At 43.9% G+C, this 19,324-nt stretch overlaps 4 protein-coding genes and 1 long non-coding RNA gene across 5 annotated transcripts in view; 3 read left to right on the forward strand and 2 right to left on the reverse strand.

The window, feature by feature from the left end:
• The window catches only part of hdgfl2 (HDGF like 2), a 30,032-nt gene extending 24,693 nt beyond the window's left edge, over positions 1–5,339 (reverse strand). The window contains exons 1-4 of the mRNA XM_056277438.1: positions 5,130–5,339; positions 4,403–4,479; positions 3,663–3,804; positions 2,252–2,428 (exon numbers count right to left, since the gene is read on the reverse strand). Of these exons, the coding sequence (XP_056133413.1) occupies positions 2,252–2,428; positions 3,663–3,804; positions 4,403–4,479; positions 5,130–5,201 (468 nt within the window). The 5' untranslated portion in view covers positions 5,202–5,339. The remainder of the gene's footprint in view (positions 1–2,251; positions 2,429–3,662; positions 3,805–4,402; positions 4,480–5,129) is intronic.
• A 1,411-nt stretch (positions 5,340–6,750) lies between these two features.
• fam32a (family with sequence similarity 32 member A) lies at positions 6,751–11,118 on the reverse strand. The gene is made up of 4 exons (XM_056277754.1): positions 11,021–11,118; positions 10,516–10,660; positions 7,269–7,322; positions 6,751–7,016 (listed from the first exon to the last, which is right to left on the reverse strand). Exons 1-4 carry the CDS (start codon positions 11,092–11,094, stop codon positions 6,948–6,950), a joined length of 342 nt encoding a protein of 113 aa, XP_056133729.1. The 5' UTR covers positions 11,095–11,118; the 3' UTR covers positions 6,751–6,947.
• Positions 11,119–11,266: 148 nt separating this feature from the next.
• On the forward strand, positions 11,267–17,000 carry mrpl54 (mitochondrial ribosomal protein L54). Its single transcript, XM_056277465.1, has 3 exons — positions 11,267–11,482; positions 14,171–14,327; positions 16,380–17,000. The coding sequence occupies exons 1-3, from the start codon at positions 11,311–11,313 to the stop codon at positions 16,510–16,512; spliced, it is 462 nt and encodes a 153-aa protein (XP_056133440.1). The 5' UTR covers positions 11,267–11,310; the 3' UTR covers positions 16,513–17,000.
• On the forward strand, positions 11,499–14,023 carry LOC130110385 (uncharacterized). The gene is made up of 3 exons (XR_008810042.1): positions 11,499–12,813; positions 13,061–13,262; positions 13,376–14,023. It is a non-coding gene; the product is annotated as an uncharacterized LOC130110385 (long non-coding RNA).
• Positions 17,001–18,048: 1,048 nt separating the features above from the next.
• The window catches only part of malt2 (MALT paracaspase 2), a 47,749-nt gene continuing 46,473 nt past the window's right edge, over positions 18,049–19,324 (forward strand). Inside the window, exon 1 of the mRNA XM_056276761.1 lies at positions 18,049–18,185. Within this exon, the coding sequence (XP_056132736.1) occupies positions 18,049–18,185 (137 nt within the window). The remainder of the gene's footprint in view (positions 18,186–19,324) is intronic.

Consider the following 19,324-nt stretch of genomic DNA (forward strand, 5'->3'; position numbering starts at 1 on the left):
AAATCAGTTGGTGTGGGGTCTGGTTGGAATGAAAACCAGTGTACTCTCACCCTCCATGGCTCATTGTCGAGTATAACTGCCATTACATTTGGCTAAACTTCACTAAAGACAGACAACAACACAGCAAACTGCAATCAGTCATCGCAGTAACATAGTTCCATGCAAGGATGGAAACCTACGACATGGTTTAAACCTGACAGGACGCATTATTTCTGATGTCTCTCCACCACACCCCGTATTCAGCTAGCACTAGTACTACTAGTGCCTCACGGTCAAGTACAAAAAACACGCACATGCACACGCGCACACACACACACATGGCATCTAACTTTTAAATGGCAAGGAAGGAAAAAAAAAAGTTCATTTAAGCTGAGAGGGCGGCACAGTGGTGCAGTGGTTAGCGCAGTCACCTCACACCAAGAAGGTCTTGGGTTCGAACCCCGGGGGTAGTCCAACCTTGGGGGTCATCCCAGGTCGTCCTCTGTGTGGAGTTTGCATGTTCTCCCCGTGTCTGCGTGGGTTTCCTCTGGGGGCTCCAGTTTCCTCCCACAGTCCAAAGACATGTAGGTCAGGTGAATCAGCTGTACTAAATTGTCCCTTGTGTGTGTATGTGTGTGTGTGTGTGTGTGTGTGTGTGTGTGTGGGCCCTGTGATGGTCTGGTGGCCTGTCCAGGGTGTCTCCCCATCTGCCGCCCAATGACTGCTGGGATAGGCTCCAGCATCCCCACAACCCTGAGAGCAGGACAAGCGGTTCGGATAATGGATGGATGGATATGGATGGTACTATTTAGGACTGTAAATTTAGAATTAGAATTCCAAAGTATGACAGTATCTACATGTAGTAATTTGAATGAAATGCTGCAGAACCAGGAAATCAGAATCAGAAACAATTTCTCAACAAAATGCCGTTTCCCCCAGCCCACAGCAGTGCAACACAAAGACAAAAACACATCCAAAACTACACGAACTACAAGAACACACATATCCAAACTAAAAAAAATAAATAAAAAAAATCACTGTCCAAGGGAACGAACGCCAGCCAGGATGACTGTAGGAACTGCCGGTCTGCATGGGCTAGCAGTCAGCTTAGCCTGCATGCTTCTGCATCCTGTCAGACCACCCTCGGTGTTTACTCCTTGGACACAGCTCCAGGCAGAGGCCATGGTCCCCAGGCCTACCCGACGAAGCAGACCAAGCTCTCCCAGCCAATCCAGCGCCAGCTCTCCCAGCCAGACACCCTGGACACACCTCCCTGCACTCCACACGACGACATCAAAAACACCACAGTCAACGCCAGGTGAGGCCGCCACCAGACCACTCTCGATGTTCTCAAAACTGCCGGTCTGCATGAGCTAGCAGTTAGCTTAGCATGCCACGCTTCCTGTCAGATCGCCCTCGGCGTTACCTCCTCAGGCACAACTCCGGGCAGGGCCGTGGTCCCTGGGCCCACAGGACGCCGCAGACCAAGCTCTCCCAGCTGATCCAGCACCAGCTCTCCCAGCCATCAAACGAAGACAAACTTAACACGCAGACGTGGACAAAGACACTGCATGGACGGTACTGGGTGAGGCCACTGCAAACCTGAATTCGTGCCGCCATCTTCCCACACCCAAGAACCAAAAGCCCAAATACTATTTTGAGATGATAAGTTTTTGCTTTGGAACACAATGGTTTCTTTCTCAAAAGTTAAGATAATAGGCAGAACCAGGATTTGATAAGGACTGGATTTTGCAAAGTCTAAATGGCACTGAACCTTTTTAGTGATGCCAGATAAAGATTCTTGGCTGATAACGAAATAGAATTAAAAAAAAATGCGTCTGATGCCAAACATTTTTTTCAACGTTCAAAAATGACGCGACTGTATTACGCTTTTCAATAAAAATTCAACTGCAAAACTGAATGCATGAAAAATGTGTCTTTGTTGTCACTATAGACACATTCGGTTCTTTCCAGAAGACATCATTAAAAAAAAAAAATCTTTCCTCTATGGCTATGAAAGGCCAAAAAAATGACATTTTCAAGGTCATCCCATCAAGGTCATTTTCAAGCATTTTGAAAATCTAAACAAAAGAGATTCTGATTGTGATCATAACACGGACCTCTTGGTGGTTCACTGATAATCTTGCACAACTGAGGCAATCTGAAACCGTCATCCTTTTTCACCGCTGGGCAAAGTCAGGGAAGGAGAGGCACAGTTTGGCTGATTTCATTCAAAGAAACCCTGCTGAAATCAAAGGACTACCACAGCTACCTTAGCAGCCGGCGGCTTCCGCTTCACTCCGCCGCCCCTTCCTCGGTCTTCGCTCCCGGAGTCTGAATCGGCCTCGCTTTCTGAGTCCAGTTTCCTAGGCACCACAGCTTCCTCGTCATCATCTTCGTCGCTTCCTCCTCCACCGTCGTTGCCCTCGCTGTCAGATGAGCTGGCCGGCTGTGGAGAGATTGAGATATGAATGCAAATTATCTTGTTAAAATGTAACATCACAACTAGTTACAAACCCTGCGCAACAACCACTGCTCATCAGCCCAACATGGTTTGCAGTGACACCCCCCCACCCCCGCCCCCCGCGTGTGCGCCAGCCATTTTCAACAAATGCAGTGGTGGAAGAGCTCGTTGTGAAAAAGAACACAAAGTCCCTTATTTGAGATTATCTTGACTTTAAACTGGACGCATCCTGGCGAGCCAAAGGACCTAAACGAAGCAATTTTTCCGTCTTTGCAAATGAGTAGTGCCGGCGTGCTGTTGATATGTGGCACCGTTCAAGATGTGCTACTTAGTGGTTCTGCGCATGCTTAGTCGAGGTTAGGGTTAGGGGCAGCATAAATCATCAGAACACCGACAAAAGAGTCTAACACTACCGACTTGCACAGGCAAATTGGTAGTGTTAGACTGAACACTACCAATTGTGAAAATCTAATGGTGTCAGAGAAGGACGCCTCCGCTTACAGCCTCCAAATGAACGTACATGAGGGGATAACATAACTATGCTATTAAATGATCAGGATGCACAACTGCACCCACAGTTTTTAGTCTCGTTCTAAAATATGATTTATGAACTGACGTTGCTTTTCAGCACCAACCGCTCGGACAGCAACCACTAAAGACGGCCTAACTGTCTTTTAGTCACTGCCTTGTTTTGTGAAAAACTCGTTGGAAATCGGTGCAACAAGTACGTGTGTATAGCCCAACATCAACTGCCAGTTCCTATTCACGCACGCTTTCAATTGTGCTTTACAGGTTATTTACAAGTTGAATTATCGAGGTCGCAGACCATTAAACAGCAAAATAAAAGGACAAAGATCGTGCAAAAAAAAAAAACTTCCAAAAAAACCAAAAACAAAACGACAACAAACTGCTGATTAGACTCAGCCAATCGCTGAATGCCAATATATTCGCCCAAGCCTACTGCCTACATATACACTTTTGTGTCATGACTTCTACAACAATGGGATAAGTGCTTACTGGCACTTTACATGAACAATTTATGGCTGACAAAGAATTGAGTCACAAGAGCTTTTCGTCGATTAACAAAGTTAGATGAGAACTTGTGGGTAACACAGTAAGACACCTTAGGGGAGACTAACTGTGACGCCCGCGTCAGAAGTATGGCTCATATTCTCTGTTGTCGTAAAATTATGGATTTCTGATAATGAAATAAACTTACTACAGGCGGAGCACTGTAAGAGGCATGTGGATTGTTCTGGATCTCCCATAAGCCTTCATTGAAGCCCTTCCTTTTGTTGGGCTTCCCATAGCGATCCCTGTACTTCTCATAGGCAAAAAGGTCCTTTGGTGCAAGGAATGCACTGAGAAAGGGGGGGGGGAGAGGGGGAGGGGGAATCAAAGTCCATATTTCTCATAAAAGCATGAAATTATATTTGATCCTGAACCTTTTTTTGAGGGGGGGGGGATTGTTTTATTTGCATACGCCAACTCATGGTTTACTTAAGAACTAAACGAAACAGATTGCGCCTCCTAGTGAATTTGCCAGAATAATGCATCCACCACTTTACCAAACAGGATCAGGATGATCAAAAATCCATTAAAACATATATCAGATGTGGAAAAACAAGCGGTTACGCCGTTATAAAAATAAAGAAGCAAGGCAATCGAACACGAATATGAACATGAATATTCAAATTCAATCATCCCAATAGAGGAATCGGGACAATCTGAACTACAATCTAGTTTAAATGTTAAAGAGCCAAGGCAGTTCACCATTGCATAGCCAAATAAATGTCCAACAAATTAGAGTAGTTGTCTGAAATCTCTATGGTACGGTGACTAAATGTGTTGACTACAAATTAAAGTATACAACGTCACTTTCCTCCGACTTGATACATTTCTGTCTTCAACAAAACCCCTTCACCAAGAGGAATGAATGAAACCTGGCGCGGTGCTTACGTTTCATGTGTCCCAAAGAAGAAAATGGGGATTTTATTGGGGGGTGGCTTCACTGCCCCATCTGCCACATCTTCAATCTGTGGAAAGACAAGAAAAATTATCAAGACGTCAAGAAAAGTTACTGTACACAAACCTACCTTATGGATACAACTGTTGCAACAAGATGCGCCTTCCTGGAGGAGCCTCTGCCAATAGTTACTGAGCCGTTCAACACAAGTCATGAAACTGCAAAGTTGTGTCAAGCAAGCAAAACCCCCCAACGACTTCTGCAGCTGGTGGCTCACAAAGTGAGGACGCTGCAATGCCATACTACACTGGCCAGGTCCCTCAAATGTTCAGCATACGTTAAGTGGACGGCATTTGCTGCATCGGGTGCCCGCTGGCATTTAGAAACAAGCGTAAAGTTGAGAAACCTTTATTTTAGACCCAAGGCTGCACAGTCAAGCCGGACGTCTATTTGTTAAGAAGAAACGCTACGTCGCCCCTGCGCGTCTGTGTGCAGATAGGGGCCAACAGCATCCTCATGCAAATTATGACAGCCATACGTTTTTTGTTTTTTTGGCCCAAGACTAAATTCAGACTGCGAGCCTAGGTTTACATTTTAGGCTAGGGTACTGAAACGACGTATCCATGGCCAAAGATAAATGGAGAACCTTCTCCAGCGTCCCATGCAGGAGAGACGGACGCCCGCCCTCTTCTCCCCTCCGGGTTGCTGGAACTTGCTTACCCTGGCTGGCCAGTGGGGGTATCCCTTCATTTTAGCGAAAACCAGGTCTCCGGGCTGGAAATTGTGCGGCATCGTGCCGATCCTCTTTGCAGCCTTTGCGAGATTTTTCCGATCGTGTAGCTTTTCCGTGTCTTTTTCGGCTCCAGTTTTCAGGCCGACACGAAACCTGTATACGATAAGGTTAGCTCGCGAGCTAACAGTGTTCCGATGTTACCGCGAGACGGGAGGGCAAGCGTGATCGTCCGCGTGAAGAGGGGAACTATTCCGGTGCGACGTCGACGCGGGATTTCACAATAAGAACCTTGCAGACGGACCACTTTCTTCCCAATGAAATGCGTTTCATCGTAAACATTCGTGAAGCACATGCCACAAAGCGTATTACCACAAAGTGCCGGGGCAGAATTAACCGTGTCGAGGGTCAGGTTTCCTCTCCGACAGGCAAGAGGCTTTTACACATGCAAATGCAGTCGCACGGAGAGGTAGAAATAAAGATGCTTACCCACGTCATGGTTTGTATCAAGTTAAACATCACGCACACGTGACATTTAAATATTGTGTGGCAGATACAAATCATGACGCGACTTAATATTAACCTAAAGCTTAGCTCAAGAAATGCAGGGCTTGTGGAGGCTCCCGGAGTCGATGGAAATGTTTGTCTTGTAACACAAGAGTCCTTTCTCTGAAATTGGTCGAACGCTAATGGTAGACAGTCTTGGATAATTCCAAGACTTAAAATTCATTAATTTGACAAATGGGTGATTCAGAAATAGTTTATAGTAGCAATTCACCAGTTTGATGCGAGTAGATGTGTTAAAAAAAAGAGCTGTATAATACATACTTGATTTCAAAAAGCAAAGCGTTAAATGTCATTTCGCAACTGTAATTTGTTCGAAGGACACTTATTTTGAAATAAAATGTTTCGCTGGCAAAAACGGAAACACATTCAGCCAGTACAGTCGGACACTTGATCAAATTAGACGAGGCAGTTGCCTTAAAGAGGTTCCGCTAGCGCTGGCTCATTAGGGCGGAGATCCCTCCCACCGTCCTTCGCTATTGGCCCAGATTGCGGTCAGTTTACTACTCTAACCAATAATATAGAACAATGTGTAAACTACAAATTTGTTAACAGTTGGAAGGCTACTGCGTACGTATATTAAAAAAAAAAATCTACACGCAACTGGTCCAAGGTTTGGCCCTTCTTTTCATTAATTCCAATATAAAACTTTCCATGCACACAAAATAATAAGCACTTCATCTCTTTATTCGCCGGTACGTATGTCCGTCCCCCTTGCCAAATATGAGGCAAGCCACCTGTGCAGCACGTCATATGGTGAGTGGACAGTTCAACACCACCCAAAAAGGAGCAGCAGAGACCTGTATTCTGCCTTACCCTCAAGTCTCAATGTTGAATCTTACCACTTCAGGTGTACACTGTATCTCTTACTGGAAATTGTGGAAGGCTTAGATGTCATGCCGTCCAAGGCCTTTCCTTAAAATCCACCCACCTTGTATTCAACAACACCTTGTCAAAACAGCATTGCACAAACATCAAGAAAAAACAGAATAGAGGGCATCCTGTGACTGAACAACAAATGGAAATCAGGACAGACAAAAGTTGCTCTAGAAAGGCAAAACTTATTTTAATTAAATCCATGTTATGAGAAATTGACAAATCTTATGCTAGTTTAACAAATGTCATTGCACAAATACAGTTTAACAATAGTAACTCAATAAAACAAATCTACCAGGCATTTTGAAAATGAGAATTAAGCTTGTATGAAATGAAAAAAAAAAAAGGTAAACTTCTGCTGGTCCTTTTCATTTAGTCCAGCTGACCTTTGGAATATCATAATGCTCTGTCAAGGTGTCCAGGTGGCGATTAAAATCCTGAAAGCAAACGAAGTGATTAAAATATTACGTTTTCTTTTTTTTTTTACAGCTTATACATCGCTGTTGTTAGTAATGTTTGGAGGCACTGGTGCATATCAAGAATCTAGGGGAAATTTTAGAACAAGTGCATGAATATTTTGAATAGAACAAGTATGTATTTTGCTCACTCACATTTTATATTTTATGAATGCCCTCAGAGTTGCTTTTATTGAATTAATAAGGCCATGCACCAAGTACACTTGCACTTACCTCAACTCTGTGTTTGTGTGTTTTGGATGCCTTGTTCAAAATCCTTTCCATTTGCTGTTGAGAGGAAACAAATGTTGGATCAATTAGAAGAATCCTTAAGAATCAAAAGAATAACAACACTGTCTATGAACATAAGGATATGAATAAAATATATCAGCTATGCGACTCATAATAATGTTGTGTAACCTGCAGACAACGCAAACACCTATGGCATGTAGTCACTGCAATCCACTACAATAACTTATATATAAGCTCAACCCCTAAGAAAATTTGTATTGGATAGTGAAAATCATTGCCATTTTTCTATTTCTGTCTATAACAGCAGCTCAACTTTAAGGGAAGATTGTCAGCAGTTGGTCATAAGCTGAACTGGTTATTGGGAACTGTAACAACATCAACTGTACTAGTAGTCTGTTAACAGATACTGTGTACTCAATCCTGTGCCATAGAGGGCCATGTGTATGCAGATTTTATAAATTACTCTCCCTCTGTCAGGTGGAACAGTTGGCAATTAATGAAATAAGCTGGTGTAGTGTTGGGCTGGAATGAAAACCTATAGACGCATGGCCCTCCACGGCACATTACTGAGTACCTCTGCTTTAAAGCTTGTTGGGCAATTCATCACACAAATGGAAAGCTTCCTGACAAATCAGATCTTTCCAGTTTTTTTTGTCATAAAAATATTTTTCTTTTTGAATGAATCCTTAGCAGGGATCCACCAATATCACCTTTTTTTTACAGCCAAGATTAATTCCAAGTATGACTCTAAGTATCAGCCGATACCAAGTACCAATGCATTACTTTTGTTGAACAGCGCAGATCATAAAGTTGGGGTCAGTGAGCAAAATAATTGAGAAGGAATCTGTTTTGGGTTTTTTTTTTAATTTTTTTTACATAATTAAAGAAATAGAGGCTACAATGTGCCAAAATTGCAGTAAATCAAGCTATTTTGCCTATATTAATTACATGTTGCTCAAGGTTTTCAGTATCCTGTTTTAGTCTTGGTTAAAATCTCCAATACTGATACCCGACGGTAGCCACCAGTGTTGGTAACAGTGCATCTTAGCATACTAAAGAGCTTGGCCAGAGCTCATGTAAATGTGCTTGTAAGATTTGGTGGAGACTGGTTTGCACTGTACTTGTCATCAGCATTAATCAGTGTGGCATTATTACGGCACTTCATAATAGTATAACAAGGTGACATGCATGCTATTTGAGACCATGGAGAACTAGTTTGAGGTAAAGTAGCCGAGGTAAATCAAGCACCAGTATAAAACCAGGTTGAGAAAGTAAAATGCCTAACCATGCTTTTGTTCCATCCATGTGCTAAACCGATTCTAATCAATACCCATCTGCAGCTAGATAGGGGAAACTAATTAAATAAATCAGCTAGTTTAGTACATGGATAGAGCAAATACACGGTTAGGACTTTTACTTTCTGGACCTGGTTTTGACACCTCTGGAATTAGACCAAAAAAAATTTTTTTTTAAATGGTTGCTCATCATGTCACGTATCTAGCTACTCTTTAAAGCCCCATCGTACCTGTCTTATCTCCTTAAACCATATAGTCCGTCTCGAGCTCTTCGCTCTCAAAACACAGGGATCCTGTGTGTACCCAAAGTTAAAAAAGTCAGCAGGTGGCAGGGCCTTTTCCTATTGGGCCCCATTCTTGTGGCATAACCTGCCTGCTGCTGTCAGACAATCGGAGTCAGTTGAATCATTTAAATCCAAACGTAAAACTCATCTTTTTACCTTAACCTGCAATTAGTTGCCGTTAAATTGACTTCACGACCTGTACTGCATGGCGGGTCGGATTCTGTCTCAGTGAATTTACCAACCACTGTCTGCTGACAAGATTATAGAGTATAGATTATTGCAACTGTTCTCTTCTCTCTCACATGTCAAGTCAAGTCAATTTTATTAGTGTAGCCCTATATCACAAATTACAAATTTGCCTCAGTGGGCTTTACAGCAACACAACATCCTGTCCTTAGACCCTCTCATCGGATAAGGAACAACTCCCTAAAAAAATCCTTTAACAGGGAGAAAATATAGGAAGAAACCTCAGGGAGAGCAACAGAGGAGAGATCTCTCTCCCATGACGGACAACATGCAATGGATGTTGTGTTTACACAATTTACACAATACAACATTGAAAGAGGATAAACAGAATTATAATAGACTTATAAAATTTATGAAGAATATGTTTCGCAGGATGCCAAGCAGTGTCCAGACGCCACCAGAACAGCCCAGGACCCAAGCCATGTGACCAGCATCACCATGTAAAAAAACAAAACAAAACAGGATAACAAAAACTATATGGATTAATAAGATATATATAAAAAGAAAATGTGATGAGGGGAATGCCAAGCAGCTTCCAGGTAGCGACCACCATTACCATGGACACCTGGGAGGAGGACCGATTCACATGATGCCATTCACACACCTCTTTTCCTGTCTCTTCTCCTGTGTATGTGAATGGTGTGATGTGAGTCTCCTCTGTGTGCACGTGTAGTCTTTTCTCCTGCCAGGTCTCCATGGCGATGGTGGCCACCACCTGGACACTGCCTGGCATCCTCCTCATCACATTCTCTATATATCTTATAAATCCATCTAATTTTGTTATCCTGTTTTATTTTGTATCCTTCTCTCTCTCCAATGTGTGACTAATGTCTTTTCTTGTCTCTTCTCCTGTGTATGTGAATGGTATGACTTGAGTCTCCCCTGTGTGCATGTGTAGTCTGTCCTCTTGCCAGGCCCACATAGTGATTGTGGTCACATGGCTGTTTCGGAGGCATCTGAACAGTGCCTGGGGTCCTTCTCATCACAGTCTTCATATATCTTATAATTCGGCTATCCTCGTTCAATGCAGTATTCTGTAAATTGTGTACACACAACATCCAATGCAAGTCTGTTCGTCATGGGAGAGAGAACCCCTCTCTGTTGCTCTCCCTGAGGTTTCTTGCTATTTTGTCTCCCTGTTAAAGGTTTTTTTTTTTTAGGGAGTTGTTACTTATCCGATGCAAGGGTCTAAGGAAATGATGTTGTATTGCTGTAAAGCCTCCTAAGGCAAATTTGTAATTTTTGATATTGAGCTATGCAAATAAAATTAACTTGACTTGAAAAACAGCTACGTTACCCACCACTGGTGCTTGTCACAACTTCGGCCATTGAAGCAATTCCCAACACCCCCAATAGTTGACCAGGTACTATCATTAATTAATGCTGATGAAAAAAATGCCATACCCTCTTCTCTTGCATCTTGTCAAAGGCTATTTGAGCGGGTGTCCTTTTGTCAACGTATCTTTTCTGAGTGTTGTCCTCCTCGTCGGTTTGACTGGTCATGACCTGCTGCTCCAGGCGATGCTTTTTCTCCTTCTCCTTCTTTTTCCTAGAACAGACCATGGAAGGAGAAATGACAAATTTCCCAGTACCACCACCTCATCCTCCACACACATTAATACATACAGCTTTAGTCATTTCATTGCAGCAGAAGAAATATAACTATTTGTTCGTTGCCAATCGAAAGCAAATTCAGAACTCCCCTGAAACTTTCAATACCTCTTTTGTGAGTTACAGAGGAGCCACATTAGCCAAGCAACTGGCGAAATGAACTTAGCGAGATAGCCGACGTTAGCCTCGACTAGCTACATGAGCGATTTTGTTCCTTTCGATAGGCTGAGGAAATTACTTTACTAAAGAAACACGTCGATTCCTTCTCACAACATCACAAATTACCAACGAAACATACTTTTTCCCAGCTGAAACCGTGCCCACACCTTTCAGTTTGAGGGAACCTTTCTGGACCCCAGCGTACTCGGACATCTTCGAAAGGCCGGAATCCACCGTGTCTTCTTCTCTTTTGTTTACAAGAGAACCGCGGTAAATTAGATTATCGCCCTCTGCTGGTTTTCCCGGAAACAAATCAAGAACTCCGCGCTTGCTTTAATGAGTCTTCCTGTCCGAGAGGGGTCAGTATAGGCAAGTATTGCCTACTCTAATGGATCCACGACGAAGAGGCGATAGGAGGCGAAAACATGAATGTCAAATAGATGCGTGGGACTTCGCGTTAATCTACCAAATACAACGATGTCAGCGTACAGTTTTGTCAGAACGCTCAAGCCGCTGAAATGCATTTTAGCCACAACAACGCGTCACTGTATGAAGAATAATGTGTACAGAATTCCGGCACGCGGTTATGCGAAGAAAATAGGTAAGGACGTCTGCCCGATCTTTTCATTTAAAATAAGCTAGGCCTTAAGAGATTCAGTCCGCTAGTTCCTCCCTTCACAGTGTTTTAAACTATCTACGTCGACGAGCATCTCTATGCAACAAACCAAAGCTTAGACTTCCACTCACCTTTGAGTTGTTTTGTAGCATTATTGTAAACTATTAATAAGACACATTAGCCCCTAGCTAACGGGTCTGACCCTTTAGCCGAGCGGTTAGTGATGTCGCCTTGTGGCGCAGTATGCCCCGTATCGAATCCCGCACCGGGCAAGAAAATAATCGGTTACATTATGATTAGCCTAGCATGCTGACCCACAAGCATGTTGGAAGCTTAGCTCCTAGCCCCTGCCCCCTATACCAGCCTTACATTGAAGTGAGTCGATGTTATTTATTCTGGTGATGTTATGTTAAAAGAGGGATGTTACGACCCTGACAGATCCTCTGGTTCCCAGAATCATGGGTATTTTCAGTGAGTTCTGTTATTCCCTAAACTGTATCTGTCTTAAGACCCTGTTTCCTTCTCTTGCTTGTCAGTTAATAGAATAGAACAAAAATAACAATATCTGCATATTTTTTATGTTGTTGTCAAATTTCACTTTATCTGAAGGCTAAAAAGAAGATTTACTCATGTAGAAGTGCATGCTTGGGTAACAGATAAATCAAAAAGTGAAAGACAGCCACACACTAAAGGGTCCTGGTGAATTAACACTGATTAGCCAAACATTATGACCGCCTGCCTAATATGCTGTATGTCTCCCGCGTGCCGCCAAAAAATTGCTGACCCATCGAGCCATGGACTCTACACTCAGGAATCAGGAACAATTTATTGTCATTTCTTTCATGTACTCACGTATGCAAAAGAAACGAAATTGCGGTTCCCCAGCCAGCCAGCCACAAAAGACAAACACACACATCCCAAATATGACACCACCAAAAGCGGAGAGAACAAAGAAGAAAAAAAAAACACACAAACAGTTAACAACACAGTCCACTCAGTGCAACACAGTCAAAAAATTCCACTGTCCAGAGAACGAACGACAGCCAGGATGACTGTCGGAACTGCCGGCCTGCATGGGCTAGCAGTTAGCTTAGCCTGTCCCGCTTCCGCGTCCTGTCAGACCACCCTCGGTGTTTCCTCCGTGGGCGCAGCTCCGGCAGGGCTGTGGTCCCTGGGCCCACCGGACGCAGCAGACCAGGCTCCCCCAGCCAATCCAACTCCAGCTCTCCCAGCCTTCAAACGAAGACAAAATAAACTTAGACACAGACGTGGACAAAGACACTGCATGGACGGTACTGGGTGAGGCTGCCGCAAATGTAAGTTCACGCACAAATTCACTTATTTTAAGGGTTTTAATTTTATTTTAATATTTATTTTAATTTGAAATATATTTATTTAATTTTAAATTTAATTTTAATTTAAGGAATTCACTTAATTTAATTCATTTAACTTAAGGGGTCTACACCCCTTATATGGTATCTGGCATCAAAACATTAGCAGTAGATCCTTCAACTCCTCTAAGTTGCAAGGTGGAGCCGCCATTGATCGCACTTGTCATTCCAGCACATTCTACAGATGCTCAATTGGATTGAGATTTGGAGAACTTGGAGGCTAGGGACGCACCTTGAACACTTTATCATGTTCCTCAAACCAGTCCCGACCAGTAAGTGCAGTGTGGTAAGGCTCATTATCCTGCTGAAAGAGGCCGCTGCCATCAGGGAATCATTGCCATGAAAGGATGTACCTGGTCTGCAATGATGTTTAGGTAAGTGGCACATGTCAAATTGACGTCCGCATGAATGGTCGGACCAATGGTTTCCCAACACAACATTGCCCAGAGCATCACACTTCCTCCACCGGCTTGTCGTCTTTCCACAGTGCATCATGGTGCCATCACTTCACCAGGTAAATGGCACACGCGTACACGGCCATCCACGTGACCTAAAACAAAACAGGACTCATCAGACCAGGTCACCTTCTTCCACTCCTCCAAGGTCCAGTTCTGACGCTGACATGCCCATTGTAGGCACTTTCAATGGTGGACAGAGGTCATCATGGGCACACTGACCATTCTGCAGCTATGCAGCCCCATACGCAGCAGGGTGCAATGCACTGTATGTTGTGACACGTTCCTATTAAAATGTTATTATTATTATTATCCTTATTAAAATTTTCTGTGACTTGTGCTACAGTAGACCTTCTGTTGGTTTGGGCCAGGCGGGATAACCTTCATTGCCCTCGCATATCTTTGAGCCTTGTGTGCCCAACACCCTGTCACCAGTTTGTGGTTTGTCCCTCCTCGGCCCACTGTTGCTAGTTACTTTCCACTGCTGATCGGGAGTACCCTACAAGTCTTAGCATTTCAGAGATGCTCTGACCCAGTCGTCTGGCCATAACTATTTGGCCCTTGTTAAAGTCGCTCAGGTCTTTACTCCTGCCCATTTCTCCTGCATCAAACATGACTATGAGAACTGATTGTTCACTTACCATCCAGTTTACCCAGACGTGGACATGTGCCCTTGTTTGAAGATGATCAATGTTATTCGGTTCACCTGTGAGTGGTCATAATATTTTGGCTCATCAGTGTATGACTGCCATTTCAGACATCAAGCCTTCTGTGTGTAGCTGTCATTCAATGATTGAAATTTCACCTTATTCCCTTTTCTCCACCAGTGGTCAAAGGGAAAGGGAAAGGAATGGTCAAAGAGGAGCTGAAAGGTCCCGAAGTGTGTAAAGACCCTGTGAAGCTCACAACCTACGCTGTAGGCATCAACATCTACAAACAAGGAGAGGATCCTAAACTGAAGCCTCTGGAGGAGTATCCAGAGTGGTAAGGGCCAATATTATGTCTAACTTTTCTTTAATTCTGTCCTTGGTCAATACTAGCACTTAATTTCTGCTTCCTATCTAATCTAACTTTTTCCCTTGAAAGGTTTAGCCTACATTTGTTGACAGGAAAATGTTTTGTAAAGGAATCTGGTAGTCAGCATAAATGAAAAGGATGAACCATCAGCTTTGCCAAAAGAGAGTCAGCTATTAGTTACCACTTGCTTTGCTGCCCAAGGTTTGCTACCTTAAGAGGACAGCCTGTCAGTTTTCAAAATCAACTACTTAACACTTTTATATATTGATATTTTGCCATAGGGCAGACAAAAGTTGCTGTACAAGTGAAAATGCACATGGTTATTCTTGAATCACACCATTATATGTTTTATCTGTTGCAAGCCGGGTGACTGTAAAGGGAGCGGTTCCTGAACGTATCACTGCAGCAAACACCTTAAACATTTAACACAATGAAAAAGGCCTTTGTTATACCCAGGACAGATTGGAGTATATAACTTCCATTACTAATCTATGTTCTAGGCTTTAAAACACAACTGCAACCACAATTGCACAATACAAACACCTAGATGTATAAAGCATTAGACTGGAACCACCAGAGTTTCATAATATTTACACCAGTCGCGGCAAAAGGAAAGCCCAAAACGATATTAAGGACACCAGCCACCTCGCTCATGTTCTGTCCTTGTGTCCTTTGTGTTAAGTCAGAGAGAGCAAGAGCACAAGAATTTCATTGTATTCCATACACATGATAATAAAGTTGAACTTGGCGCACTGTATGTGGAAATCCCAGGGTAACAGTAATCACCTATTCATCAGAGTGCACTATCAAACCATTTAACAGCAACATATTCAGGCACAAAAAACAAAAACAAAAAGGGTAACAATTCGAGTCACTCTTTGACCATCAAAACACTTGCATTGAATTTCAGCTGCCATAGTCACTTTGACAGAACCACTTAGTTCACAGATATGTGTTGCGTGAATATGGTTGGTAGTGGTAAGTTCCATCATCCGTCCCCATAGAGCAGGGGTAGGCAACATGGTCCAGAAAGGTCTGGTGTGGATGCAGGTCTTTGTTCCAACCAAGGAGTTACACACCTGCGTCTACAAATCAAGGTCCTTAGCGAAGACTATTGGTTGATTAATAGAATCAGGTGTGTAACTGCTTGGTTGGAACAAAGACCTGCACCCTCACCGGACCTTTCTGGACCATGTTGCCTATCCCTGCCATAGAGAGATGAGCCAATTTAGTGTTTTGGAAGGAGAGAAATGGAGGAAAAATCTCAGCTATTGTTTTTTTTCTGGAATATAAAATATCATGGGCAGCACGGTGGTGCAGTGGTTAGCATCATCGCCTCACAGCAGGAAGGTCCTGGGTTCGAGCCCCGGGGTAGTCCAACCTTGGTGGGTTGTCCTGGGTCGTCCTCTCTGTGGAGTTTGCATGTTCTCCCCGTGTCTGTGTGGGTTTCCTCCGGGGGCTCCGGTTTCCTCCCACAGTCCAAAGACATGTAGGTCAGGTGGATCAGCCATACTAAATTGTCCCTAGGTGTGTGTGTGTGTGTGTGTGTGTGTGTGTGTGTGTGTGTGTGTGTGTGTGTGGACTCTGTGAACTCTGTGATGGTCTGGCAGCCTGTCCAGGGTCTCTTCACCACCTGCTGCCCAATGACTGCTGGGATAGGCTCCATCATCCCCGCGACCCTGAGAGCAGCAGGATAAGTGGTTTGGATAAAGGATGGATGAATGAAATATCATACACCATTGAACTCTGCTTGCTACAAGTGGTGGGGGATCCTTGAGAATAGGTGCTGTAACACAGATAGTCCAAAACTAGAGTTGCCTGGACTTTCTAAAATAGGATCCAGCTCAAATTAAAGGGTGCTCATACTTTCACTGCTCCCTGATTTTATTGTTAACATTCTGGTAATTGGAGGTTATTCTACCACTGCAATTACTGCACGTTGATCAGAATAGTCATCTAAAAGCTTAATTAACCATGGCGTTTAATTAATGTCTGATCCCTACCCCTCCCCACACACAGGCTGTTCCAGCTGCATTTGGGACCTCCTAAGAAATTGGACGAGTTGGAGCCCGACAGTTGGGAATACTGGAAGGTTTTGAGGAAGGAAAACATTTGGCGGGCCAACAGATTACATAAAGGAAAGAAGCTATAGGCCTCGGCTTGGCTGACTGACTGCCTCTCACAGAACTGTGCGCTTTAAACTCTGCAGGTTGAATGTCTTGGCGGGATGCGTCTTAAAATCAGACAGACGTTCAGATTAAACTTGAGTGGGGGAAAGGCTGGTCATCAGGACAGACGATGGGGGAGTACAACCAACCCTCTGACCGTCTGTTGTCTGCTTCTTGGTTGAAACACTATCAGACCAGCGCCACCTTGTCATTTACTGACTGGGTTCTTTTGAAATATTAAAACATCTGTCATTCGGTAATAGTTATTGAATGCTGATTAAACCTAGAGGCTGTCTGTTGAAAATACAGGTTCAAAAAAGTGCTGACTGTCTGTGTGTAGAAGAGAATAGTCCCCTGAAAAGGTACCCATCATCGTATTATCAAATAACAAAATTGTGATGTACACGTTTGCCGGAATACAGTTCACAGTTCTCATGTTTTCTATGTTTAATGATGAATAAAAAGCTCAAACTTGCAACTAGAACAATTCTTTCACTCAAATGATGATTGCACTGGGTTTTGGGATGTTATTTTGCCTCATTCTGAGTTAGAGTAGTTTAAGCCTACATGTCATGGAAAGTTATGGTGAGAACAGTGGGTAGGTCAAACCATGCAAATAGAAATGGGGGGGGACGTGCATGGCAGAAATGAGGAACCAGAATGTGAAGTAAATATCACGGAGGGGGGGGGGGACCTGGCAGTCCTTGTGAAGCCTGCTCGCACGGAGCGAGGTGGTGAATCTAACCCTACTCTCGCTTGTGTCGGAAAATCAGATCACCGTTTTGCGTCCTCAGGCATCTCGGAAGAGTTTTGGTGAGCCACAATATTTACATTTGCTTTACACAGTGAAGTTGTGTTAATACGAAATGACTTAAAAAGCTCCGATACCGGAAGCAAGTTCATCGCTATGCGGCGAGATGAAAACTGCACGAGGCTTATTAGTGAAACGTGCAACCGGACAACCCCCTCAATAACGCTACGACTCTACGTCTTCCTTTTCCCCCCCTCTTTATTGTACAAAACACGTGTACATTACATTATGAACAACGCAAACTGTTTATGCCAGGGGTGCATAGACAAAACAAAAGGAGAAGAATTCAAAAAAAAATCTTCGCCTTCTGCTGCTTCTTCTTTGTGTTTATTGGCGGTTGGCAAACAACAAGTTAGCGCGTTACCGCCACCAATAAATACTTGGTCGTGATCAGCCTTCACGTTCAAAGCGGTGGCTGACCTCTTTAAGTCAAATTCATCGTGAACATGAAATCGTGTCAGTTTGAGCTCAGGAGAAGGGGAGGGCAGTCCCGTCCTCTGGCGTGCCAGTCACCTCGGTCTGCTCTATGTATGTATAGCCATCGATAAATACATCCATGGTATGAACCGTGCGCCCCAGTGGCCGGAGTTCCGCCCTGTGACGTCACCCTCGACCGGCAGCCGAGCTCTGGGGGCGCAGGCGACCTGATGCGTTCCCGCTTTAATGTGGTTCGTGTTGTATTACCCAGAGGACTTCACACTGATCGGCGATGGGAGACTGGAGCCTGAGTCTGGGGTCCCTGTGCGAGGGGGCTGTGGGCAGGCTGGCGGGGATGTTGGACAATTCCACCTGTGGATGGAGACAGCTGGCCCAGGTGGTCAACGAGCAGCCTCGACTCCGCTGCAGGTGAGCAAGCCCACATGGTGAGAGAGACCAGAGACCCTCTAAAGTGACACAGACTAAAGACAGTGGGATTTTTTTTAAAGGCAATTTGATTCAGTTCTGTCACGCGTGAGACATACTTTGCGTATAGTTTCCATGATGTTGTATGTAGGTCCCTTCCATGTATCTGACCAGGGTCCGTCCTACCCCCCCCCCCCACACACACACACACAGGTATTGCCCTCAAGTTCGGACCTGTATCCTGTCCCAAAACTGCCCGTTAACAGAAGGACCAGGGCCTTTTTGGGGCCCTAAGCAGAATTTGACCCCCCCCCAAGTAAAATGTTATCACGATAATCATATGGAATTTATAAGTATCACAACATCTCCTTACTTGGTCCAGAATGCAACCCATCTGAGGTTCATATTTAGCTGTGCAGTAATTGGGAGTTTAAGATTAAACCAAAAATAGTTGTCACATAATACTCCCACAAATTGTTCACACGTCATTTTATGAGAAATTTTAGGTAGCTAAAACAAGATCCTCTTTACTTTAGACAACTAAGTTGTGCATCGCGATATGACAATAGCCAAATTTCATCCCGATACAACATTGAACGACAGTAATCGATAATGTTGATCGGCGGTGTCAGCAAGTTGGCTTCTTTACATTTAACACTGATGGTTTTAGTCAAGTCTTTGGTCATCCCCTGCATATGCGTTTCCAACAGTGCAGCGAATTCGGGGGGCAGCTGGGAACCGCCGCAGCCGGGACGCGAACCCAGGTCGTCCGCACCACGGGCGACTGCGCTAACCAGTCAACTAAAGGGTCCGACCCGTTAGTCTACCTGCTAGCGAGTCTACTCATTCATGATCGTTACAGTAGTATGGCAGACACTTATTTTCTTCATGTACTGATCTGTATTGTCTCTTCTGACATACTGCTGATTGCCTCTTGTCTGTGAGTTTGTTTGTGTATGGTCTGGGTAGATCGTTAAACCGAATTGCCCTTCTGGGATAAATAAAGTTGTCTGAATCGGAATCTATCTTAACCAGATCTTAATGCCGATAAAGACAAACACAGAGTCCCCCCCTCAAAGTTGTTCATGTTCAGTGAAGAGCAGTCGACATGGTGGTGGAAGTAGTTTTGTGACAAATGAACA

Source organism: Lampris incognitus, chromosome 3 (assembly GCF_029633865.1).
Source record: "Lampris incognitus isolate fLamInc1 chromosome 3, fLamInc1.hap2, whole genome shotgun sequence".
NCBI classification, from domain to species: domain Eukaryota; kingdom Metazoa; phylum Chordata; class Actinopteri; order Lampriformes; family Lampridae; genus Lampris; species Lampris incognitus.

Coding starts and splice junctions, on each gene's coding strand:
- mrpl54 (XM_056277465.1), top strand. CDS start 11,311: ATGTCAAATAGATGCGTGGGACTTCGCGTTAATCTACCAAATACAACG. Junction 11,483..14,170: donor CGGTTATGCGAAGAAAATAG/GTAAGGACGTCT, acceptor TTTCTCCACCAG/TGGTCAAAGGGAAAGGGAAA. Junction 14,328..16,379: donor CTGGAGGAGTATCCAGAGTG/GTAAGGGCCAAT, acceptor CCCCACACACAG/GCTGTTCCAGCTGCATTTGG.
- fam32a (XM_056277754.1), bottom strand. CDS start 11,094: ATGTCCGAGTACGCTGGGGTCCAGAAAGGTTCCCTCAAACTGAAAGGT. Junction 7,323..10,515: donor ACAAGATGCAAGAGAAGAGG/GTATGGCATTTT, acceptor TCCTCTCAACAG/CAAATGGAAAGGATTTTGAA. Junction 7,017..7,268: donor CACACAAACACAGAGTTGAG/GTAAGTGCAAGT, acceptor GTTTGCTTTCAG/GATTTTAATCGCCACCTGGA.